This window comes from Hydra vulgaris, chromosome 15 (genome assembly GCF_038396675.1).
Source record: "Hydra vulgaris chromosome 15, alternate assembly HydraT2T_AEP".
Taxonomy (NCBI): Eukaryota; Metazoa; Cnidaria; class Hydrozoa; order Anthoathecata; family Hydridae; genus Hydra; species Hydra vulgaris.
This window is the reverse complement of record NC_088934.1, coordinates 18117501-18145405: the sequence shown is the minus strand read 5'-3', so window position 1 is coordinate 18145405 and position 27905 is coordinate 18117501. Positions and strand designations below refer to the sequence as shown.

General features: G+C 28.0%; 1 protein-coding gene across 1 annotated transcript in view; it reads right to left on the bottom strand.

Annotated features, from left to right (window-relative positions):
- Window positions 1–575: 575 nt before the first annotated feature.
- LOC136092363 (uncharacterized) overlaps window positions 576–27905 on the bottom strand; it is a 122596-nt gene continuing 95266 nt past the window's right edge. Inside the window, exons 21-29 of the mRNA XM_065820429.1 lie at window positions 14602–14780; window positions 8455–8581; window positions 4184–4324; window positions 3807–3949; window positions 3296–3572; window positions 2535–2708; window positions 2388–2453; window positions 1906–2135; window positions 576–852 (exon numbers count right to left, since the gene is read on the bottom strand). Coding sequence (XP_065676501.1) covers window positions 733–852; window positions 1906–2135; window positions 2388–2453; window positions 2535–2708; window positions 3296–3572; window positions 3807–3949; window positions 4184–4324; window positions 8455–8581; window positions 14602–14780 — 1457 coding nt within the window. The 3' untranslated portion in view covers window positions 576–732. The remainder of the gene's footprint in view (window positions 853–1905; window positions 2136–2387; window positions 2454–2534; window positions 2709–3295; window positions 3573–3806; window positions 3950–4183; window positions 4325–8454; window positions 8582–14601; window positions 14781–27905) is intronic.

The following is a 27905-nucleotide window of genomic DNA, read 5'->3' as shown; positions in this document are numbered from 1 at the left end:
GAGCGTGAAACCGCCAGTAACACTCCTCGTCAGCAGCATATCCTTGCTAAGAGTTTCCACACCTTCTAAGAATTCAAGTTTTTGCGGTGTTCTGTCTTAAGACCGTTAGGTCTTCTTGGAGTACTTAATTTACGGGAAAAAAAAAATTCGAAAAGCTATTGTTAAGAAATTACTGTTTAAATAAAAAGGAATATTCAAATTTTTTTTTAATAACTGATTTAAATTTAAAACCGTAGAATTAATTATTTGAATAAAAAACAATTTTTAAACAAAAATTCTTTTACTAAACGATTGACTTATATTAATATAATATTAATATCAGGTTATTAATAAAAAATGAAATGACTTATTTAAGTTGTTATTTTTCTTTTTATTATAACCTTTTGTTGACTTCCTTATCAAAAATAATTTTTGTGTTGTCTTGCTGATGAACTTATTTTATTTCAGACTGGAGGTATTTTTATTATATGTAGGTTTTTTTTTTAGTAGTTATGGTAAATATTTAGGTAAAAATATTAGACGTGATATGAAATAAAGCTTGATATAATTGGATAAAAATTAAAAAAAGACTTTCATTCATACACTAATATAAATTATTCTTCAATAATGCATTGCCAGCAAATATTATATATATATATATATATATATATATATATATATATATATATATATATATATATATAAAGATAAATTTATATTCACATATAGTTTTTACTTATGTAAAAATGAAAACTATGCCGCGCAAGGAATTCTTGATCTTTTCATAGACGATAACATCTTTTGAACTTTATCAATTTGCTTAGCTATCTCTGGCGTTGGTAGCAGCTCATCACTCGCAACATTTAAAAGAATCTAAAAAATAAATAAAAACTCATCTTAAACATAACAACCCAGGAGATATTGGAAAGCACAAGCATGATATACACTAAATACACTTTAAATTGTTGTTCATTGAAGATGTACCTCTCGGTACTCGAATTAAGTTAAATGCAAATAAATGCATAAATATAAAAAAAAATTTGCTATTCTGGTGACTAAAGTAAAAATTTACTTTAGTCACCAGAATAGCAATTAAAAGTACCATGTTCGAAAGATTTGTGTTTACTAGATATTTGTAGTTGCTAGGTTTGGCTTCGCTACAAAATGCTGTTTTAAAATAATGCATAATTAGCATTATAAAAAGTAGAAAAAATCAAGTACAATAATTTCTGCAAATAAAATGCAAAACATATCTCCTTAGTAACCTAGCAACGTCCATTATCCAATGGCAATCTGAATAATAAAAAACAATTTTTATAATCAATAGTAAATTTAAGTAACTAATCATCTTGTTTTTAACTGTATTATTATAATTGTATTATATTGGTCACAGATTTGTTAAATAGAAAAATAAATGCGTTTTTTCTTTTTTAAATTTTGTTGGACAATTTAATTAGATGTTGAAATTGTTTGGACAAACAAAAACGGACGAACACAATAAGTAAGAAAATCTTTTACTACTTGCTTGTATGTGCTCGCTTACACCATGATATCCATTTAAGTTTTAAAATAAATTAAAATAAAGTTTTCAGAAATCGTTGCTTTTTTTGACTATCCGACTTGAAATTGAAAATTTCTTTGTTTAAAAAATCATACATATAAGACTGAAAGAATGCAGAAAGTTATAAGATATTAAATGTATAAAGGCAAAATACGTATAATTATTTAATGGTTGTTTAGTTTGCAATAGATGTTAAATAGTTTCACATTTAAAGCAAAGCAGACTTGAGCTATGCCCAAAAAGCACAACTCTTATTTGTTTTAAAAGCGATTAGCTAATAATAAAATTTTTAAAAATTTATTAAATAATGATAAGTTTATCATCAAATGAATGCATTTTAAATAACAAAAAAAAAACATACTAACCTCTTTTATATGATGCCAAGAAAGAGAATAATCATTATACGGCTTGGTGTTGACTTGAGATTTTTTATCAGCTTTAACTGCTAGAGAGTGCAAGTAATTGATATATTCAGGTAACTTTACGCCTCGCTCACTTACAATCACATCATTAATTGTCTGACGAACATTATTAATGCTATCACGTTTTTTGCCATGAAATACACTCGCGGCTTTATCTAAGTAGCTTTTGATATCTAAAGTGGTTATATGAGATTGATAGATGTTTATTAGCCTCTAAAGCATTTTCATTATTATACAAAAATAACAATCTGTTTTAGATTCAGAAATTGTGCTAAGTAATTGATATTAAATTAAACTACCACAGATTTTTAATAAAACTTTTAAAATGTAAATGTGTCCAAAAAAATTAAAACAGTATCATGCTAAAAAAAAAAAATTACACAAATTAAACTAAATTTTTTTTTATGAACACTTTATATACTCACGGTTGTCAGCGTAGTCCCTCCAGTACGTAATATCTTGCTGTTCACTTAAGGTCATGTTATTTAATGCTAAAAGAAATTGTGAAGAAATGGTTTCAAATGTGATTTTAGGTCAACATTAAAAATGTCTTCATTAAATATTTCACTTACGCCCTGAACGAATTAAAAAGTTCAAATGGTCAATTTGATTCAAATATGATCTTTTTTGATTTATATAGCCTTTTTTAGCTTCGTTTACATGTTTGATAGCTGAAGAGAATCCATCTGCTATTGTGCTATATCTTGAAAGAACATTTTGGTGTTGATGACAAAAGTCATGAGACTCTAGATAAAAGAAAGCAAAACATCTTATAACTGAGGTTTTTCTCAACAACTTATTTAAAGTAAAGATAATATCCCTGTTAACTAAACAACTAATTTAACCAATATTCAAAAGTTTTAAATTCCTATTTTATTTGTCAATCTATTTTTTAAGCAGTTGGAAATTGTTTTGGCCTAGGATTATGGTTGGCACACAATAAGAGTTATTTAACAAGAAATTGAAAAAATAATCACCCAAAGAAGCTTTTAGTCAAATCAGTTACAAAGTAATGTAAAGTGATGTAATGTATCAATTTAATTTTTTCAATGAAAAACTATTGATGTGTCATTTTACATTACAAATTTTTCTACTTAAAATTTAGGAAAACTTGATTAAATATAAAGTTCTTTGAGATGTTAATAGTATTTAATGACTTAAAAAACAGAAAACACTTCCTTATTAAGAAACAAGCAGAAACAGAAAAGATTAAAAAAAAATTATATTCTTATAATTATGGGTATCCATTTTTTGTAATATTTCCCCGGATTTGTTGCTGATTACATCATTTTTTGCTTATCTCAACATTAAACTTATAACTTATATGTTATACCTTCATTGGGAATTTGATGGCGAGAAGAAGCATTGTTTATGAAACGCACAACTGCATCCTTAGTGCCAATGTCTTCAATACCAAGATATTCCCATGGCACAGCACTTTTCATAGCATTGACTGTTTCTTCACTTCTCAGGTTAACTAGTGGCAAAGGATCATAAATCAATTTGTGGATACGCAGTTCATCTTCTGTTGGAACATGTGATCGCTTCTCTATTTTATCAGATGTTTTAGATTTTACATCACTTTCAAGTTTTGACGCATTTTTGGACAACTATAAATATCAAAATTATATTGAATTATATTTGGTAATTAAACTGATATATATACATATATAAATATATATATATATATATATATGTATATATATATATATATATATATATATATATATATATATATATATATATATATATATATATATATATATATATACATATATATATGTTTTAACCTGTTATTTTACATAAAACAAACACACAAAAAAAATATTTTAGAAATTTTTGACCTCATTACAAGCTCGTTCCACTTCTTTCGAATTGGCATCTATACTTGCAGCACTTTCATCCAACTTCTCAATCTGAGGTTCTGCAGTTTTAGCTGATTTAGAACCCAATGTCCTAAAGGTAGCCAAGTCTATACAGAGTGATCCTAAAAAATAAGGGCAATTTATTTTAATTACCCATGAGTAAATTATTATAATTATGCATAAGGAATTTATTATAGTTACATGCAGAATTTACAAAGTTATTTTTTTGATTCAACAATAACAAAAAAAGAAATGCAAACTTATTAACAACATTGAAAAATGTTTAATTTTTTAGGAAAAATAAAACAAAAAAGTTTTTATTCGCACTAATGTTTAAAAAAATTCTTTTTATTTACCAGAAAAACTAAACTCCATTCCAACATAAGATCCTTTTAAAGAATATCCAACACAAGTTTTGGTTTCTGGGTCGAATTTAGCATTCACACAAATACTATCAATTTTTAGCTCTGTTAAACTCTTAGCAATATTGAAGACAGCTATAAAAATTTTACAAATAAATGTTTAAAATTTAAATGTTGCAATTCATAAATTGCAATTTTAAAACTTTGGATAACATCCCTTTACATTTTATGTTAAGTTTGGGAAATTCTGAGCTTAACAATTTATCATGAATATACTGTGTTCACAAAATTTTGCTAATTTTACTTCTTACTCTAGTGTGTTTCATACAAGGGGGCTGGAAAAAAAATGATGGGTAGAAGGTGGTGGTGAGAATAATCAAAATCAATTCAAGATCTAATAAAAAGAAGGAGGGGTGGGGAGTGAGGGGTGGAGTGGGGTGGGGTAAAGGCCACTCTTTTTTAATAAAAAAGATAAGTAGGAATTTTTTGCAGAACAGAAAAAAAAAATTTAACTCTAGTTCTAACTCTAGTATATCAAAAATGAAATCAAAATAATCATATTTTAATCACTGATACATAAAAATCTGAATTTCAATTATTAAAATGGCAATATTTATCAAAAAATATACAAAAAGTACAAACTGAAAAGAGCTTAATAAGCTAAATTTAAATTGCATCAATTTGTCAGCATTAAAATTTGGTATAACAGAACAACTGCATAATTAAGCACTACAATATTGAAAGCAATATTGAAAGCAATATTGAAAGCAATATTTAAAGCAATATTGAAAGCAATATTGAAAGCAATATTGAAAGCAATATTGAAAGCAATATTGAAAGCAATATTGAAAGCAATATTGAAAGCAGTAAAGGATGCAGATTTGAAGATTATGGTCCTGGAACAAACCTGAATCATAAAGAAGTTAAGAGATTAAAGCGAAAGTGACAGAAGAGAAATAGAAGCTGGAAAAGAGAACTATAACAATGAAATTAGAGAGGAAGACAATAAAAAAGTGATCAATGGTAGATTTCTTAAAAACAGTTGGATATGGCAATTATGATATATCTTACCAAAATAGAAATTTGAGAAAATCATTAAAGTTTCTTTTGTCTTGTGCAAAATATTTATTTCACTTTGTAAATAATAGAAATAAGTACAAGAACTAACTGAACAACTGAAGACATTGCTGAACAATTATTTGGACATTCTATTTTTATTTATTTAATTTCAAGATAAGAAACTTGGATCCAAAACTAATTTGCATTATTTGTGCTTTACACACCAATAAGTTGCCTCTCAGACCTTTAATGTCTAAAAGTAATTATATAATATAATATTTAATATAATAGTAATATAACAATAAAGTTAACTTTGAATAGAAAAACTTAAACTGAAAAAAAAATTCTCATAAAACATTGGAAAACTTGTAAAAAAGTAACAATTTATATCTGGTACTCTAAGCATAAATTAGAAAACAAAGATATCTGCAACTTGAAATTGCTAGCAAAGTTCATCTGTTACGCTGGTTAAGACAAAAGTAATACACTTAGCTTAATAAGCAATTACGAAATACAAAGTTACATGTTTAGTTTTGTTAAAAAGTTTACTATTAAAATTGTATTACATTTATGGTAAAAAAAGCATTTTTAGAATAAAAATAGCTGGATTTAGAATCCATATCACAGTCTTATACAGCAAGCCTTGTTTAAAAACAAGTTTGTCAAGGATATTCTATTACTATGTTTCCTTATTTTGAATGCACTGAGAAATGTATTCTTTAGACAATGCTCTGTAGATGAAGAAGAAAGAAGATCTGCAGTGCTGAAAATCTATGATTTAGAAAAAACAAAAACAAAAAACATGAAGGTTCCAGAAAATGTAAGAAAGGAAGAATATCAATAATAAATACTCATGAAAAAATTCTGATAGATTTAATCAATTAGGAAACAGAAAAGATCAATGAATTAGTTATTTTTTATTGTTTGATAAAGCAAAACATGATACAGTTTACTAACAACCAAATGATTGTAACAGGTGATGCGGAAGTTATCGGACAAATCCTAATTTCATTATTTGAGCATAATAATTAGTTTTTGTGGTTTTATGCGTAGGCATTAACGTTCTATAAACATAAACTTTATTATTTGAAACACAATGAGGTTAAATGCAGCTGAACGAGAATCTTTTCGAAAGTGACTAAAAATGTTTTTTGTAAATAAACCTAATATGAAAAAAAAAAAAAAAAAAACGTAAATCATTTTGAAAAGGAAAGATTTGCTCGAAGTACAATGTATGATAACCTAAAAAGACTTGAAACTGTTCAATCGTTTTCTGATAGAAAGCACCCTGGTTGTCCGACATCCTGGACTAGAGAAAAGAAAGCTGAATTAACGAGACTTGTCAACAATCAAAAAGAGGTCAGTCAGAGAAAAATAGGTATTAAATTCGGTGTAAATCAATCGACAATTGGTCGTCAGTTAAAAAAAAATGAATATTAAATATAGAAAACGTGAAAAGACTCCAAAATACTCTATAGAACAACAAATAAAGGCAAAGAAAAGAAGCAGGAAACTAGTTAACCAACTATATAACACAAAATCGCTTCTAGTCATCAATGACGAAAAATACTTTTGTTTTGCAGGGGACAACATGCCTGCAAATTCTGGATACTACACAAACAACAAAAAGACATGCCCAGAAAGTGTTCATTTTATAGGAAAAAAGAAATTTCCAAAAAAATTATTAATGTGGATAGTCATATCTGACAGTGGTATGTCCGAGCCATTGTTTCGCACTTCCAAGGCTGTAGCGATCAATTCATCAGTCTATATTAATGAGTGTTTAGAAAAACGACTTCTTCCATTTATTCACAAGTATCATGGAGACTTTAACTATTTATTTTGGCCAGATTTAGCAAGTTCTCATTATTCTAAAGATTCTCTAAATTGGATGGACCAATATGTCTATTATGTTGATAAAGAATCCAATCCCCCAAATGTGCCTCAAGCACGACCAATTGAAAATTTTTGGGGACATTTGGCACAGAAGGTTTACGAGGGAGATTGGCAAGCTTTAACAGAGCAAGTTTTGATTGATCGCATTAAACTAAAACTACAAGAAATTGATTTAAGCTTTTTACAGTCGCATATGAAAGACGTCAGAACAAAATTGAGATCAATTGCAGATGGTGGTGTTTTTTCATATAAAAAATAATATACTTTTATTAAAAGATAAATGCTTTATTTAAAAAAAATATAATAGTAATTTGTTTTTTTATTTATAAATAAGTTATTGACGTTTTAATTTTGTCTGATAACTTCCGCATCACCCGTTATAAAACTTTCCTATTCATGTTCAATCTATTAAATACATTGTGAAAATGTCACCAGAGTTACATGTCACACAGAGTAGAGACAGGAATATGAGCTACAATTGCACATAGAAAACTAATGACTGTGTCCCAATCAAAGATTAGCTAAAATTGATGCAATAAATATTTTAACTTGAGATAAAAATAAAAATAAGCCAAACCATAAAAATAAAAACAAACTAATAAAAATAAACCAACAGTCTAACTGGGCTAACCCAGTCTAAGAAATCAATTTAGAATGGTTTTACTTAGATCAGAGTAGCAACAAAACCATTCCTACAACTTTGCATAAACAGTATATTCATAAAACTAATAATTTCATCTTCAAAATTACATGACTAAATATTATATAAATATAAATATATATGTATATATATATATATATATATATATATATATATATATATATATATATATATATATATATATATATATATATATATATATATATACATACAAACATACATGTATGTATGTATATATATATATATATATATATATATACACATACATACATACATATATATATATATATATATGTATATATATATATATATGTATATATATATATATATGTAAACATATATATATATATGTATATATATATATATATATATATATATATATATATATATATATATATGTATATGTATATGTATATATATATATATATATATATATATATATATATATATGTATATATATATGTATATATATATATATGTGCATATATATATATATATATATACATATATATATATATATATACATATATATATATATATATATATATATATATATATATATATATATATATATATATATATATATATTTATACATTATTAGTAAATAATATATTAAACATCATATTGGTATAATTTTGATTCACTTACCATTTGTTGTAGCTTTTGCTAAATTAAGAACACCTTCAGCCATTTTAATAATGCCTTTTCCAATTTCTGTTAATCCTGAAGCAGCCTTCAAGAAAAGACCACCAATGTCTGCTAAACCTTGCAAAATCTAAACAAAATATGAAACTGCCTCAAAAGTACTTTTATTAGCAGAGTTAAAATTTTTTTTTTTCAAAGGCAATCAATAATAAAAACACAGTGTGCTTACTAAAGCTCTCCTAATTTATTAAGTATTTATTAAAGAAATAAAATTAAACATTTTAAAATAAATTATTTTTATTAGCAAATTCAATTAACTTTTAATTATTTTATCTTTTATTTTGTGTTGTTTGATGAGTGTTGTTTATTCTATGACTGTTAAGTTGACATAACAATTGACTTTCACATAAAGTAAACAAACCACTTTAATGGAAGTAAACTTTTTAGAAAGAAAAAAAAGTTCAATTTTATAATACAAAAAAACCTGACACATTATCAACAATTTATTTATAGTTATCAAAAAATAAAGTAAATCGCTTACAAAATAGTTTTTGCAGTATTTATTTTTTTGGAAAAAGATTTCCAGAAAGTTACAAAATTGCACTATGTATCATAGAGTCACAGCAATCATTTAAATGCAGTTCATGTATGGTCACCCATGGAAGTAACACACGGAAGATGGAAACTTGTTGATTTTATGTAGTTAGTTTTATGAAATAAACTGCTTGCAAGTATTTCAAGAGTAATATTATATTTCTACAACTCATATTTAATATATTTTTAATGAGAAATACCAGTCATCAAAAATTTCTAACTGGAGTAGAGAGATTAGAAAATCATGGTATGTTTTTCAAACTATTGCAAAATTTCCACACAAAAAAAATGAAATGATAAAAGTATAAATATTTAAACATTCAGGTAGCCTGAAATATAATAAAAATATTTTTGTTGTAATTGTTCTTTAAGAAAATCATGATAGTACAAAATACATTTAATTTTTTTTTCTGTATATATCATAAGAAAATAACTATTATAAGAAAATTACTATTTTTAATATGCTTTTAATGATAATAATTTAGCTTTTAGGGGTGATTTTAGGGGTGAAAACTAGCTTTTAGGGGTGATTTTGGACGTTATTTATATGCAACATACCATAAAAAAATTTTATTGCCGCGTATTTATTTAATTTTGTAAATACTCATCAAGTTAAGTAATTATAAAAATAAATTAAAATTATGATATCTATATAAAATTTATATATATATTTATATAAAATTATATATATATTACAATTATTAAATATATAAAATTATATATTTATATATATTTATATAAAATTATTATATTAATATAAAAACTGTTTTATTACAATAAAAAAAAGTTCAATTAAGTAATGAAAAAAAAGTTACTGAAAGATATTATGTTACCAAAAATCCAGTTCATCTAATTTTATCTAATTTTATCTAATTAATACCAAATAGTACCTAATTTTTTTTAAGGTATTAGTGATACCAGTTAACTTAAATGACCAGAGAACTAAAATAGGTTGTAAAAGATCAAACCAGATAATAATCAAAAAGAAAAACCAAATAAATAGAAAATAGAATCAACAAAATATAATTAATAATATTAGAAGTCTAAATTAATAATATTAAAATTCATAGCAATTTAGAGGTAGTTATGTGTATGAAGTTCAGACACTAATAGTTAACTATATAAAAGAAAATCATCCTAATATTTCAAAATTCTTTATTTTTAGATGGTTGTGCTGCACAGTATAAAACCCCAGAAACCTTATCTGTCTCCATAGAGACGACTTTGAATTGATGCAGAGTGGACTTTTTTTTTGCAACAAGTCATGGTAAGTCACCATGTGATGGTATTGGTGGCACTGTAAAACAATTAACTGCAAATGCAAGTCTACAAAGCCCCACAAATGACCAGATATTGAATTGCAATAATAATTGAAGGGATTATTTTTTCAAGATTGAAAAAGAAAAGCTGACAGAATTGCCCACCACTTTGAAAAAACGTTTTCAGCTAAGTGAGCAATTCTTTGAACTAGGGGCTATCATCAATTTAAGTGAGAATTTATAGATACTATTAGCTTTAAGTGAATGTTTTAATATAACAAACATGTTTAATTTTTCTAGTATTTAAAATATTCAACCTAATCAGCAAATTAACATCAATGCATTGAAATTTGGTGAATTTATTTAGTGCAAATATGATACGTTTCATTGAATTGGTATGATAAATGAAACTTTAATATTGAGCAAGATGTTATGGTAACATTTATGCATCCTCACAGTCCTTTTTTTTTGGCCATGTAAAGAGGATGAGTGTTGGGTTCGAGTTACCAACATATTTTGTATCATTAATGCACCTGTAACAACAACTGGACATATGTATACTTTGATTGTTGATGCATCTAAACAAATCTCAACACAATCTTGACACTTTATTTTTTTGTATTTTATTTTGTAAATAATTAAATAAAACGGAACAAGTACAAACCAAAAAAATTTTTGAAGACAATATTTTCAAAGTTAACTTTACTTTATTGAAAATGCAAAAAAAAAAAAATATATATTTGAAAAAATAAGTTGGGAATTGCCCCAGTGCTGTGGGCCATGGACTCTTGAAACAATTTTAACACGTGTTCATCAGGACTATACAAATGCTGAAAGTTGCAGAGCTCCAGTTGGACTGAAAGTTAGTGAAAAATCTATCAGAAGATTCCACTACAAAAAAGTGGGGCACTTGCCCCAGCCCCCTCCCCTAATGTCTTAAGGCCTTGAAAACAACTTTCACATACACATTTATTGGCACTATAAAAAAGTGCCCCGTTTTCCATATATGGAAATCCATATACTTGCAGGTCAAAATCCTTATATTTTTTGAAAGATCGATGAATATAGAATGTGTAATATATATATATATAACTTGATATTATCAAGTAGGCATGGGTTTCTTGAGCATTAAAAACAGGTATATAAAAATTAATTAGATTGATAGTTACAGTTACTTAATATTAATTTTTTACACTTCTGATCATTTCATTGGATTCTTCACCCCCAAAAATAGCCAGTTACAAATCTTTAAGTAAAAAAATCACATATTTTTAAAGTTGTACTTGAAACCTTAAAATAAACGTTGCAATTCTTAGGGGATAAGAGGGGCCTGGCCAATACCTGCTAAAAGTAAAATGGTCATATTTCAGGATCTTCTTGGAGCCAGAGGCTGAAACTTTCAAAGAATTCTTTTTTTTACTAGGCAATCTCAACTGTATAAAGATCAGAAAAATCTGAGATGCATGGTGGCATGACCAGGGTCATTTGACATGGAATTACCCTAATAAATTCTGTTCACTTAAAAGTGAAACTAAAGGATGAAAAAGGCATACTTGGAGATCGAATATTGGAAAACAACAAACCAAAGAAGTTGACACCTGATGTTAGTAAAACAATAAAAGAGTTTTATGAAAATGAAGAAAATTCTTGTTTACTTTCCGGCATGAAAGACTATATTAGTGTTAGTACTGATGTAGGAAAGTCACATAAACAAAAAATTTTAATTCTATGCAACTTAAAGGAACTTTATGCTGTGTTCAAACTAAAATACCCAAAAATAAGGGTTGGTTTCTCCACATTTGCTAGTTTAAGGCCTAAATGGTGTGTTTTGGCAGGGTCTTCTGGTACACAAAGTGTTTGCGTATGTCAGCATCATGAAAACCTAAAACTCAAACTTTGTGCTCTTAGTACAGAACTAAAGCAACAAAACAGCAGAACGAAGCAATAAAACAGCAGAACATAGTAACAATACAGCAGAATGAAGCAACAGAAGGGTAACAATTACACAGCTAGTGAAAATTTATCTATTTGAAAGAATTGAGTTTATAGTTTATAATCCAATGTGGCATGGAAAAAAGATTGTTTCAGGAACATAATTAACAAATACCTGAAGAAAAGAATCAAATGATCTGATTGGTATTATACAATCAAAAAAAACTTCAATCAGAATGTTTTGATGATTTACAGCATTATGTTGAAAATATCGCAGATTATGAAAGTATGATTTGAGGAAGAAGTATATTATTACTGTCAAATTACTCAGGTGGTCTAAGAAATATGCATGAAATTTTGCAAGATGGACTTGCCAACACATTACTGAATCCATTAGCAAATCCTGAATGGAAAGAAATTGTGAAAAATCTTGGCTTATGTGAAGTCGCAAGTGGTAGAGCTGATTTAGTTGCGTGAATCTTTGATTTAAAACATCAAGAACTGACAGATGATTTGATAAAAAGCAAATATTTGGATAAGTAATACTATGGAGATTTGGTATTGAATTTGAGAAAAGAGATCTTACACACTCACATATATTGCTTAAATTAGATCCTGAGGAAGATAAAGGGCTTTAAGATATTGATATTTGTATATGATAGCACATTTGAGGTGTTTAATATGAACATAGTAGATGCTTAAAAAACTTTCCAAAACTTGGTCTAAAAAGAAATGTTATTAAATTAATGGATGTCCCAATCTTAGAAGAAACAGGGGAAAAAAGCTACAGCTGGAAGCTAGAAGCAAGATATTGACAACAAATTAATTATTCCATATAATCCTTATTTCTTTAAGAAATATAATTGCCATACCAATGTAGAGATTTTTAATGTAATGTTTTATTATTCAAGCATTTAAGTATCTTTATAAGTAGGTGTACAAAGATCACGATTGCACAGTCATGAAAGTTACATCAAAAAAGAAGGTTATGCAATCCAGAGAGTTGAAATTATATAACATTTGAATACAAGATATGTAAGCACTTCAGAGGCTTTTGACAGTTTGTGCATTTCTAATGCACAAACAGTCACACTCAGTTTATGTTAAACTGTTCATGAGTCAAACAAACAGAAGGTTGTTTTTACACAAGGCAAAAAGTCTAAAGAATTACACATTATATAAACAATATAAATTTTGGAGTGAGCATTTGTAAAATAAAATACAAGAAAGAATGATTCATTAAAATAAATTTGAGAGGTGATGTAGATAGATGATCAGCATTTATATTGCTCAAAGTTGCAGCAACTGGATTCTTATTTCTTAAGAGAACAGATGATATAATAACTTACAACAGACTTCTTCTCACATGACCTGACATGTCAACTTCATTATCTAGCTCACTGAAATTAGCTGTTAATGCATCAACAAAGCATTTGATTGAGTGTGGTACAAGTTCTGTAGCTATTGATTTTAAAAACATCAATGTTAACACAAAAAATTTGACTTATGTGATAAAAAAATGATTTGCATTATAGTGGTACCATCAAAAGACCTAATATGTGGCAGGAGTTAAATGGCATTCTTGAAAGTGTATGAACATGTTCCAGGGAATTTCATGTGTTGTCAGCCAATATTCAGTGATCCAAATTTATATCAAGATTTAAATGAATTTTTTTACATACAAACTTCAGGTGGTTTATGACATGTGCAGATGGCTTAAGGAAGTGGACTTATGGTTATTCAGTAGATCATTCAAAAGAGATTGAAGATTGAAATCTAAACAAGTTTTTTGTGAAGATATGAAGCATTGGGGTACAACTTTTAATATATAAATACTGCTTCCTTTCAAGCCAAACTCTCAGTAAGTTTATATGCTAAAGTTCAAACTAATGGCTACTTTGGTATGGTGTCATTAGTGACATTTTATGCCCAACTAAATCTATGAAATCAATGCTAATTTTTTTCAATAGCAGTTGAATTAGTGGCTTAGAATGATAATTTGGAAAAAAAACCTTTAAAAATAAATGTACATTTTATGTAAAGGTAGCTTTTAATCCATATAAAAAATATCACCAAGAATTATAAATAGACGTGTTTCTAGTCCATATAAAACCATAACAAAGAAACCATTTATAAAAGAGCAATTAAAATTTTTTTTTCTATATAAGTGTCACCCTAAAATATATATATATATATATATATATATATATATATATATATATATATATATATATATATATATATATAATTATAATGATAATATTAATAAAAATAATACATTTATTAGCGATATAATATCCCAAATACATTTAGCAAAATATAGAACAATATAAGAAGAGACTAATATTTTTAAATCATATATTACCTTTATTCCTAACTTTTCAGCCCAAGCTGCAAATTTAGCCAAGCCTTTATTTATTTCGCAAGCTGCAATGCATACAAGATTAGGAGCAGTCCACTTACAATAATCCCATGTCACACAACCAACTGGACGACCCCATATAGTAGTGCAATGTGATTTCCATCCAAAGAATGGAATACATACTAAAGCAAATATTATATAATACTTTGACAATTCTTCAAAACAAGAAAATATTTTCCTTAACTACAATATTATCAGAAACCTATAACTTTTTTTATACCATTTTAAAATTATTTGGAATTTATTCCTTATTGTGCTTTTATTTTTCTTTATTTTTACTTAAGTCATATTGTCATTTTTTATAAAATTATTTTTAGACTTAAGTTTTATCACATTTAACAAAATAAAAAACTAAAAAAGAATAAAATATTGGTATCCCTCAGTATCCCATAGCTTTTTACCTATTCTTGAATTTACTATATTGTAAATGAATTTCTGTGTATTTTTATTATCTTCTTTATTAAATAAATATTTTTTTTTTTTATTGATGTAACAAAATAATAAAAAAAAAAGTTTAGTAAAGAATAATGACAATTGTTACTTAAGAAAAAACTCAGCATTTTTTTGTTCAAATTTATTCAAAGCAATTAGAAAAAAAAACAGTTAAATAACTATAAAAATAACTTTTTTAAAAAATGAAAAAATTATTTTTTAAAAATAACAAAATAATTTTTCATTTTTGGTCTTTGGTTTCCAAGAGCAGCAAATATAAAGTAACACTTATGGAAAACTTTAGGAGAAATATTTCTATATGTATTAGAAACCCGATAATTTTAAAATTTTTAGTGTAAAATTAAAAAAAGTTTGATAAGTGAATTTTTACTAATTTATATATATATATATATATATATATATATATATATATATATATATATATATATATATATATATATATATATATATTTATATATATATATATATATTTTTTTGTTTATTTAAAGTGGGTTTTTGCTACTCTATGCACATGCTTTCTTTGAGTTCTAATACAAATTTGTTAGAGGTCGAGCCCATAACTGAAAAACTAGCATGATTAAAACTATTAAAGCAGCTTTCATTTGAATGAACTAAAAATATAATGAAAATGAAAATATAAGTGTGTAAGTTTTTATCCCTTTAATAATGTTTGATTATTCATGTTTTTAAATGGTGAGTAGTTTTGCCAATATAACTGGATTTACAGCTTGTGTATTCAACTTTATAAAGAACAAATAATTTAAAAGCTATAGGAAGGGGATCTTTTGCCGAAAAGTGAAAGCCTATCTTACTGTGACCGATTTACAATACCTTTTAATGATTGTGTTTAATTTTTCTTAGGTCAAATCAGATATTTTTCCAATATAAGGAAGGTTTAAAATATTGATCATTTTGTAGGTTTTCTGAATGCAATGAAATATCAACATTGTTTATAAAGAGCTATGGATTGTCTCAATCAACCAAGGCGGGTACAAGTTATGTTTGAGAACTTTAAAAAGATCAATAATATCATGACTAATACCGAAACTAGCGTTGTTTATTTTATAAGCTCTATCGATTAAACATTTAACCAAACTTACTTTGTATAAAGATGAAGTAAAACTGAAAAAGTTTTTGTAAAGTCCTGAGAAAGTTTTCTTATGAAAAACAGTGGTAATTGTGCAATTGCTTTTTTTATTTAGAGTCCAGAAAAGATATTCTTGATTTAACTTCTTTTTCCATTGTAAAAGTAATAGAACTATGTTTATTATTGATATACTCCAAGAATAAATTGGCATAATTTTTTGGTTGGAAAAGCAGCAAAAATGCCACCTGCATAAGGTTTTTTTAACGTAAAAAGTTGGCTTTCATCCTTTATATGATTTAAACAATTTATCTTCAAAATTTTCCATAAAAAGATTAGTAAGAACAGGTACTTAGGGAGAACCCATAGCAACACCATCAGTTTGGTCATAAACTTGTCCTTTGAAAAGAAAATGAATTTGAGATGTTGCAAAATTGAAATGTTTTTCAAAATCACTTTAACTAATTTTAAGATTAACTTTACTATTTATATATATGTGCTATTTATATACGCTATTCTATATAACTACTATTATAATAATTTTGATGGCAATATCTATTTTTTTTTCTAGTGGAATATTGGTAAGGTAACACCGGGTTACTTGATATATGGGTAATATTGACATGTATTAGATTAATGTTTTTAGCAGTCGCTCGTTGATTATTGTTTAAATTAGTTTAATAGATGTTGAAGTCAGATGTTAAATGAACAAATATAACTATTTTTATCCACATAAAAGTTTAAATAACAACGCAATACAGAGGGCATCAATTAACTCATTTTTAGTTTTTTTTGTTACTGAAAAGCCTTAATCCAAAGAACAGTAAAACCATACTATAATATCATTTTATATGTTTTTTTATGATGTTGCTTCTAAATAATAAGCATTTAAGATTTTTTTGTAGCATTTTTTTTTTTAAACTATATTTTAGTTTTGGGGTAACATTGACAGGAATGCTCAAGCCACCCAATTGGCCAAGAATTGAGCAAAAGTTGGTGGAATGTCTTACATCTGATGAATCTTTCACAATTGCATAAAATGGAATCAAACAAAGCAAACCCTAAATTAAAAGAGTAATTCTAAGAAGGAAAAAAATGTACCAATACATCAAATGTCAATTGATCTAAAAACTGACACTTGTAAAAAGTTAAATTCCACACTTAACAATGTTGCATAGTATTGGTAAGAACATAACATTAAAACCTGAAGATGTAAAAAATTATCTTGTTGTTTCTGAAATTAAACTAAACACTAAAAAATTTGTAACGAAGTCCAACAAAAAGTTACAGCACTGCAAGATTTTATCATAATCAAAAATCGAGTCATTAATGTTATGTAAAGCTTAATAGACAATTCTTAGAGAAAAATTTTTAATCATTAATTAACATACTTTTTTTTAAATTTAAGTAGACACTATCGGAACTGAAGCTAATTGATATATTTCAAAAAATAATAACATTGCATTTTCATTGCAATTTTACAACTTTTTAATGCTGCATACTTTTAAAACAAAAATTTTGGTTGGTGCTAATATATAATATATATTAAAAATGTTTTCTCTATTTTGTTTGTCAAAATTCCAATGATAATGTTACCCCTCATGATGTAACTTTAATATTTATAGCATAAAACATACTTCTGTCAACTTTACCCCATATAGGGGTAACATTAACAGTTGAGTTGAGTTTAGCAAAAGTGAAAGAAAATTTAGTGCAGAATTCTGAAGGTATTAGTGGAGATAGTAGTTCTCTCAGAACTTTAGCTAATTGATAATTATAAGTACTAATGGATGATGCAATAGGTCTGAAACTTATTATCATTAAAAAAATCATCTTCTGTAATTTTGAAAGACCATAAATGCGGGCTGGATGAGAGCCTGAAGAATATATTTTATTATAGTTGGATTCAACAAAGAAACCTTTTTTCTTGAGTTTCCTTAGAAAAGTTAAGAAGTTGTATTTCTCTAGCAATAATGAAATCTTTTTTAAGTAATTTAAATTTGGATAGATCATTAATGATTTTGTAGAGACCATTGTCATAAATTTTTTATCTAAAATTACCACGCTGTTTTCTTTATCTGGCTTTAATAAAACAATTTCTGAATTTTTACATTGGGTGATATTTATATATATAGAAATAAGCAAGATAAGAAAGTTCAGCAGTTGACTGCAGTTGTTACTATTTTTAAAATCATTCTGAAGATATCAGTTTATGAGTTTGAATGAAGAATATATATATGTTCTTATAAGATGTTTTCGTAGAATAAAAATGTCTCATTCATTTTCTGAAAGCTTAAATGAAGAAAGAAACTTAGTAATATTCGAAGCATTAAAGGGTTAAATTTTTAAATTTTCAAAATTTTTCTTTTTCTATTTTGATGTTATTTTTTGAAGCTTTTATCAAAATAAACCGTTCAACAGTAGAACAGTGAACTTTACAATTAGCTTCATTTAAAATAACCTCATTACTAAATTGCTGTTTCCCCTTGTTACATTTTACTATTGCACTTCAGAGTAATCTTTTCCTTAAGACGAGTATCCAATTTAGAAACACCCTGTGAATTAAAACAAATAAACTTTGGCGAAACTCCAAACTTTTTTCAATTATTTAAAAAATTAATATCTAAATCTGTTTTGCATAACTTTAATTGTAATTATTCCAGTTTAATAATGTCACTTTTTGAAATTTAATGGCTTGAGTCTAGTGTCAGTGACTCTGCAGACGTTAAGGCCAACAACTTTTGCCCTCTTCTCAATCTCTAACTCAAATAGTTAACTTTCCAACTCGCTTTCCAGACAACCTGAATCAATTACCTCCTCTACTCAACTTATGTCTTAATTCTGATCCTAGTCAGTGTTCTGTATCTCTACATTCACCCTTAGGTGCTTCTGATCACAGTTTTATCTCTCTAAAACTGTTATCTCATTCTTTTTCTTCATCAGAAGCCCATATCATGTTCCTCTTGCAACTACCTTAAAGCTGACTTCTTTGTGATGGTCCTTAGGTAGAAATCTTTTGTCTTCCTCCTGACAAATGTGCTTCTTACATAACTTCTTGGATTCAGACTGGCATGGAATCTTTTATTCCCTCTCGACATTTTCAAGTCTAGCCTCACTCTTCTCCATGGTTTTCCTCACATTGTGCTGCTGTAATTTCTAATCAAAACCATTACTTCCATATCTATCAGCAAAACAATTCTCCAGATCACAGATGTTTGCTTACTATGGCTAAAAACCATTTAAAAAAAGTTTTGTCTAATGCCACAGCCCACTTTTCTCAGGTCACAAAATCTTGTATTTCATCTCAAATATTAACTTCTTGTGACTTCTGGAGAATTATTTACAGTATCAATAATAAGGGAAAATCTGTTATTTCACCTCTTTTGTATGGTTTAGATTTGATCACCTCACCTAAATTGTTTGGTAAGAACTTTTCATCAATATCATCTCTCAATTCCACTAATTGCATTCTTCCTGATATAGTAGACAAACAGGTTGATTAATTGCTTGACATTTGTATTCCTTCAGCTTCTGTATCAAAAGTGATTTCCTGCAACAACATATGTATTATAGTCTTGCAAAAGTGTTCTCCGGAGCTGTCGTCTAACTTTCAAAACTATTTAACATAGTGCTTATCAGAGTCTTGTTTTCCAGCCTGCAGGAAAGCAGCATCTGTTATCCCTATTTTCAAAAATTCTGGAGAGCAATCTGACTCATCTAACTACCATCCCATTAGTCTTCTTTCTATCATAAGGAAGGTTTTTGAGTCATTATTTAACAATCATTTAATCTCTTATCTTAAATCTGATAACTTACTCTCTGATCATCAATGTAGATTTCCATCTTCTCGTTCTACAGCTGATCTGCTAACAGTAATAATCGATAGGTTTTATCGAGCATTAAAAAGAGGTGGAGAGGTAACCCTTTGCCCATACTTTTTTTAATTTACATTAACGACCTTTTAGATACTCTCACATCTAAGGTGGCATTGTTTGCTGATGAAACTACCATTTACTCTTGTCGTGATAAGAAACCAACACTCTCTGATTGCTTGGAGGGGGCATTTGAGCTTGAAAAGGATCTCACTTCTGCTGCAGCATAGGGCTCACAGTGGTCAATCATTATCACAATAATTTAGATCTTCCTATATTTATGAATAGTAATGTACTTGATGAGTCATCTACCCTTCATCTTTTAAGATTAACTTTTACTTCCAATCTTTCTTGGAAACCGTATATCAAATCCATTGCAAAATTAGCATCTGCTAAGGTTGCATCTCTTTATCGAGCTCGACACTTTCTTACTCCAGAATCTATTCTTTATCTCTATAAATCTCAAATTTGTCCTTGTATGGAATACTGTTGCCATATCTGGGGAGGATCTTCTAATAATGCCCTTTCTCTTTTAGACAAGGTGCAAAAACGCATTATAAACATAGTTGGACCTGCTCTTGCAGCCAACCTCCTACCATTATCACATCATTGTAACATTGCTTCTCTTTCTCTTTTCTACAAATATTATGGGCACTGCTCTCAAGAGCTAGCGTCTCTTGTGTCATTTACTAAAATTCATTCTCATAGTCATTCAATTAAGTCTCATCCTTTTTCTGTGACTGCTCCTAAGTGCTACAAAAACTCTTATTTCTCTAGTTTTTTTCCTCAAACATCAGTTCTTTGGAATTTGCTTCCTTCATGTTTCCTTTCCTGATTCATATAATTTGCAATCTTTTAAGTTGTCTGTCAATCGTTATCTTGCTCTACAATCTTTCATTCTCTTCCTGTAACTTCCAACTCTAATAGTGGTTGTTTGCAGTTTGTTAGAAGCAAAGATGATTTTTTTTTTTAAAAAAAAAGGTCTAGCACAGCACCAAGCAGGCACAAGATTTATTTAAAACATTTAAAACACATTAAAACATATTAATATATTTTATAAATGCATGTCTTGTGCCCATAAAGCATGTCTTGTGCCCCTAAAGCATGTCTTGAGCCCACTGGGTAACAATATCAAATTTGCAACCAAGATGCAACTGAGGAAAAAAATTTTCATCATCATTTTTAATAGTTAAATATTTTTTAAACTTTGCAAAAGGCATCATGATCTTTTACTTCTTAAAATAGTAAAATGTTATTGTAAACATTAAACAAGTAAAATAAAAACTAAATTATGAAATATTAAAAAATATATATATTTAAAAAAAACAACCTGAAGTTTAACTATAAACTTGGACTTATACACATGAAAACATATTTTGTCTTATCAAACCAACTATTTTTCTCTTGTTTTATTTTATTGCAAAACACTTGAACAAAAAAACTGAATGAAAACATTAACTTAAAAATCTATTTAATAAAAAAAATCGAATATACTTAAATTTTTAATAGTATGTTAGATTAAGAAGCAATAAATCTAAAAAAATGAGTAATAAGTTAAATAATTTTTTGAGTTTATTTTTTTTTTTTTTTTTAATTTGATCTTAATTTTTTGGTTTTTGCAAATATGTTAAGTTTAATGTTGTATGACAATAATGTTTTTAAAAAACAGAAATATTTCTGTAAGTCATTTTTCATCCCACAGCTTTTATAGATAATTTCTTTATTTCATTTGAAATATCCTTAGCCTTTCCCATACTTTTAAAATATCACTAAGTAATTGAATTCTAAAAGTTTTAATATTTTCGCAGTTAGCTATACTTCACTGCTTGGGAAATATCTCAAAGTAAGTGAATTATTAAATTTCACAAATACTTTGGCCTTAAATTTTATTTACAAAAACTTAATTTAATTGTGGGTACAATACTGTTTCTAAACTTTTGCACAAAAGCCTTTTCAAAAAAGCAATTAAATTTTAATTAACAATGTTTGTATATTGAGTTGAAATAAAATTAAGCCATTTAGTAAATATTTTGGCTTGTTTATATACACACAGATATATATATATATATATATATATATATATATATATATATATATATATATATATATATATATATATATATATATATATACATATACATAAATTGATATTTAAGGCTGTTCTGTATTATAATAATAAAACAAAACCCATAACCTGAAAAGAGTGCTCAATATTAAAAAAATATTTTAAATAGAGCGATACACATATATATGCATATAAAAAAGATAGTAGGAATTTGTTATTCAAAATGCAGGCACAAGAATAAATTCCTGTCATCTGTTTTTGACACTGGTGATTAGCTAATCTTTTTTTTTTCTTCTCATTGGTTGCTATCAATTATGTCTTTTAGTGACATTAAGATCCCACTACACAGTATTTTTTAATTTTTAGTAATGATTGATGTATAGGCATGAAACTTAAAGTACCATAGAAAAAGTTGTTTTTTCTTTGTTAATATATATATATATATATATATATATATATATATATATATATATATATATATATATATATATACTACTGTGATCAAAAAGTAAGGTGAATTTTTTTATAAAATGAAAAATCTTTATTTATTCTTCCAAATCTGTATCGGCCCCCTCAAAATAATCCCCCCCGGCCCCAATGCACTTTTGCCAACGTTTTTTCCAGTCTTCGAAGCATGCCGAAAAGTCCTCGGCAGGGATAGCCTTCAATGCGCGTGCCGATTCACGTTGGATCTCTTCAATGGACTCAAAACGATTTCCCCGGAGTGGTCTCTTGAGCTTTGGGAACAGCCAGAAGTCACACGGTGCTAAGTCGGGCGAATATGGTGGTTGTGGAGCAACATGAGTAGAGTTTTTGGCGAAAAACTCACAAAGAACCAGTGCTGTGTGCGAAGGCGCATTATCGTGGTGCAAAATCCAAGAGTTATTGGCCCATAATTCCGGTCTCTTTTTGCGAATAGCTTCACGCAAACGTCGCATAACGCTTAAATAATATTCCTTGTTGACAGTTTGGCCAGTTGGAAGGAATTCGTAGTGCACGACACCACAATAATCAAAGAAAACAGTCAACATGACCTTGATTTTTGAGCGACTTTGACGTGGTTGCTTCGGTCTCGGCTCGCCTTTTTAACGGTATTCACTTAATTGGTCGGTTGTTTCAGGGTCGTATGCGTAGACCCAAGTCTCATCGCCAGTAATAATTTGTTTGTAGACGTTTTGATAGTCAGAAAGCATTGCTTCACACGTTTTAACGCGACGCTCTTTTTCAAAGAAATTGAGAAATTTCGGCACCAAACGTGATTTGAGTCTTCTGAGGCCCAAATGATCCTTCAAAATTGCTTGCACCGACCCAAATGATATTCTAACCATGTCAACAAGGTCTCGAATGGTTAACCGACGATTTGCAAGCACCAATTCTTTGATTTTGTTGATGTGGCGATCATCAATCGAAGTCGATGGTCGTCCGGAGCGTTCCAAGTCATCAACACATTCTCGGCCTTCTTTGAAGTCTTTGTACCACTTGTAAACATTTTTTTGAGACATAGTCTTTTCACCGAAGGCCTTTTGCAACATTCGATACGTTTTAGCAGCAGAAATATCATTCCGCAAACAAAATTTAATAGCACTTCTTTGCTCAACAAAATTAGACATCGTGAAAATCGCCGAATGCACTTTTGGTACTTCAGAAACAAGCGTAAACAAAAAAAAATAATTATGAGTTTGACATGTAATTTGGCGCAAATGTTAATGACATTCCTACCAACTTAAAAATAAAAAAGATTGGACGATTCGAATAAGGCAGGAAGTTTAAATTAAAAATTCACCTTACTTTTTGATCACAGTAGTATATATATATATATATATATATATGTATATATATATGTGTGTGTGTGTGTGTGTGTGGGTGTATATATAATGCATATACATATATATATATACATATAAAGATGCTGAAATAAAGTTGTCAGCTGTCATGTTTTAAACTTTTTTTGTGCCTAAATCAATATCTCATTGTTAATTCTAAAGATTTTTAGTTTGTCAGTGTAAATTTTCAAACTATAAGCTAAGTTTTCTAAAAGATACCTGTAATCTTCTTGAGGAAAAACAGGTTTTCTCTTATAAGTAGAACTAATAAATTTTAGAACCATTAGAGTATTCTCAACAAACTTTTTAAAACAAGAATAAGCACCAGAAGTAGATAAAAACAAAACAAAAGTTTCCCATTGCTTCTTGAAGTTTGAGTAAAAGGCTTTTTTTGGTCACTTGATCTTATTTCTGGTTATTACCTTGTAAATATGTAATATATGTTTAATATGTACTTCATTTGTGTTATCATAATTGTGGCTAACACCACATGAATGTGGTGCTAGCATAATAGTCACTATGAAGATTTCTGAAATTTGTCAACATTGTTGACAAGTGCACTCTGCTTCCTACCCATTTCCCAGCTGCTGTATTATGAACAGCAACCAAATACTTGGTCTGGAACTTTGAAATACTCTAAAAAATTTTGAATTGCATGATTGATTGTATTACCTGTGTTTAGTGATCGACCGAAACCGAAATTTAAGCCGAAACCGAAAGTACCGAAATTTCGGTTCAGTAAAGCCGTAGCCGAAACCGAAACCGAAATTTCGGCCGAAATTTGAAAATGAATGTTTAAAATCCCTGAACCTTTTATGATCGCCGAATTAAAGCAAACAAAAAACTATTTTAAAGCAAAAAACTATTTTACATATATCAAAGCAATCACCATGTAACATAGTTTGATAAAAACTATAATATGTCGAGACATTTTAATAATTAAAGGTAATAATTGAAGTATTTTCTCTGCGAAATACATTTTATTTCATGTTTTCTGGCAAAAGTCTGTTTCTTTCATTTGAAAGAATTTCTCCAGCAGTTAAAAACAACCTTTTAACTTCGGCAGATGTTGGTGGAGGTCTAAGGAATCTCTTTGCTACTTTTGCTGAACCAAACTTTGCTTTTAGTGTTATTTTCTAATATAAATCTATAAACCTTTTTTTTTTTTTTTGTTATTTAGGTGCCCAAAGAAGACCTATAGGTTTTGTCACAGAGCACCGCGGAAGCGCATTTACCCAGGAAGTTCACGCCTCCTTCATTACCGTGACGCAAAAATATATCCGAAGCTCGTTTCGAGCCTGGATCTCCTGCTTATAAGGAAAGCGCTCTGACCACTGCGCCACGGTAGCACAAGAAACTTTAGACCTTCTTTAAAGTTTAAATCAATTTTTAAGATTTATAGGACTGCCGGTAGTTGTATTGCTTTTTCAGTTAGGATATTTTTTAGAGTAAACCACTTCTTAAATGTGATGAATCCGCTAAGTGATTGAAGTTTTGGATTGTGCGATCCACGAGATATTTTCAAATTGCAAGCTCCGTATTTGAAATCACTAACTGTCACGGTAAAATGATACCATAAACCAGTTTTTTATCGATTGTTTTCAATTGTAAAATTTAGCACTGAGAAAATTTTGATGAAGCTATTGGTTTGGGTTGCTTTACTTAAATGTTAATTCATTTTAAGAATGATTTAAGAAGAGTAACTTAAAACTATTATGTAACGTGATTTCAATTAAAATTTTTACAATTGTTATAATTAAAAATTGATTTACTAACAAACGATTACAATTAGGAAACCGTCATGATCCCACTATATATTAAAACTTAAAAAAAATCTTTTAAAAGTTTCGGTTCATTTCGGTTGCGGTTTAAACCGAAATTTCGGCCGAAACAGTAAAAGTAAAAAAATTGTTGAGGCAGAAATTTCGGTTTCAGTTTCGGCCGAAGCCGAAAGTTTCCGTTCACTACCTGTGTTACTCGAAACAATTTCTAAAAGAACATTGTCCATGTTTTAAAACTTGCGATTAGGACACTGCAATTCTATCTTTTGTTTGATAAAATACAACATTGTGATGGAACTTAAAGTTTCATGCCTATTGGCAATCATCAGCCATATCTATTAAAATATTTATTAAAATACAAAATACAGAAAAAAGCAAAAACAAAGCAATAGAATAAATTATGACGTCAAAACAAAAAAAATAGAAGTAGTTAATCACTTATGTCTAATTGGGTAAGAAGAAATTTGTTTCGATGCCTGCATTTAGATGTTATTTCACTTTTTTTATTCAACAGATTTAGATTTTTGAAGAATAGAATTTCATACTTTTTATTTATGCATAATTTACAGGATTTTGTGGTAGGGTTATAAACATTGGTCTTTTTAACTATTTTCCATTTAACAACTGGATTTAAATTTGCATCTTTTAATTTCCAAAATTCTTTTTATAGTTCAGTGTCATTTTTACTTTTTAATTAAGAATATTATGTGATTTTATATGGTTGGCATATAAAATATATATTCAGAGAATATATTATGAACACAACATGGCACTACGAGTATGTAAATAAATATATAAAATAAAGTTTTATAGCATTTACTGATTATCTTGTTTAATATTTGGAACCTATTAACAAAAAACGGCAGAAAGGTGGTGTTTCTTTTTTGATGTTACATTTCCTTCAGAAACTTAAAACATTTTTGAACCATCAAGTCTAACCGAAAATGAAACAACAGATCCTACTGTTATATTGGAGAAAATGAAAAGTATAGTTTTTGAATGACTGAACTCAAAAAAAAAATTGTCCAGCAAATCTCCAGCTTTATTAGAATTTTAAAGATAAAATAGTTAAAATTAATCGACTATTGATGCCTTGAAACTGAATAATACTCTCAGTTAACATGAGAAAATTTATACTTTCGAAATTGCACAAAGTTCACTTAGGAATGGAAATGTGCAAACGCCATGCAAGCCTAGCTGTTTTCTGGCCAGGTTTAAACAACCAAATAGAAGAGTTAATCCAAACGCAAAGCATATTTGAGATATCTTCCATCAAAGCCAAAAGAACCACTGTTAGCTTATAACGTTCCAACACGACCATGGCAAAAGGTTGGAACTGATTTGATTCACCAAGCTAATAAAAGCATTAGTGGACTAATAAAAAAATTTAAATATTGTTGATTGTTATAGCTTGTGGCTGGAAGTTTTTCTGCTTTCAAATACCAATTTGGTAAATGCAATACAAACATGCAATGAATCATTTTCTTGAAATGATGTCCTAGAAGAATTAGTTTCAGATAATGTCTGAAGTAATAATCAGACATTATCTGAAACTAATTAATCAGTCCACACTACCCACGACCGAATGGTTTAGCTGAAGGCACTGTGAAATTAGTAAAACTTACAATAAAAAAGTGTCATATGTCAAACAAAGAAATTTTCAAATTTATTCTAATATTACACAATACTCCAAAAAAAAGTGGTTTATCTTCAGCAGAACTACTACATAGACAACAACTAAGAGATAATTTACCTAGACTTCAAAATCAATATAAGAAACCATGTTAAAGATCTAGAGAGATCGTTAAAGAAAGAATTCAATTAAAAAACTACCATGATAAAAATATTCCTACTTTACCACCATACTTTTTCAAGCAGGGTCAAAATGTGGTGATTCAAGACGAAATAACTCGCAAATGGAGTCTTAGAGGTAAAATTATAAATCGTGAAGCCCCTAGGTCATACAAAGTCAAATCACAATGGAAATATTCTTCATTGAAATTAAGTTCATCTTAAAAGATTGGACAGTATACTTGCCCCACACAAGACTTGAGATAATGCAAAGATAATAGTGCACAAAAGAATATAAGAAGAAGCAGAAAAAATCTTAGATGACATTAATGAAAAACAAATAATACAAGTATCATATCATGGGCAAAAAATAGTGTA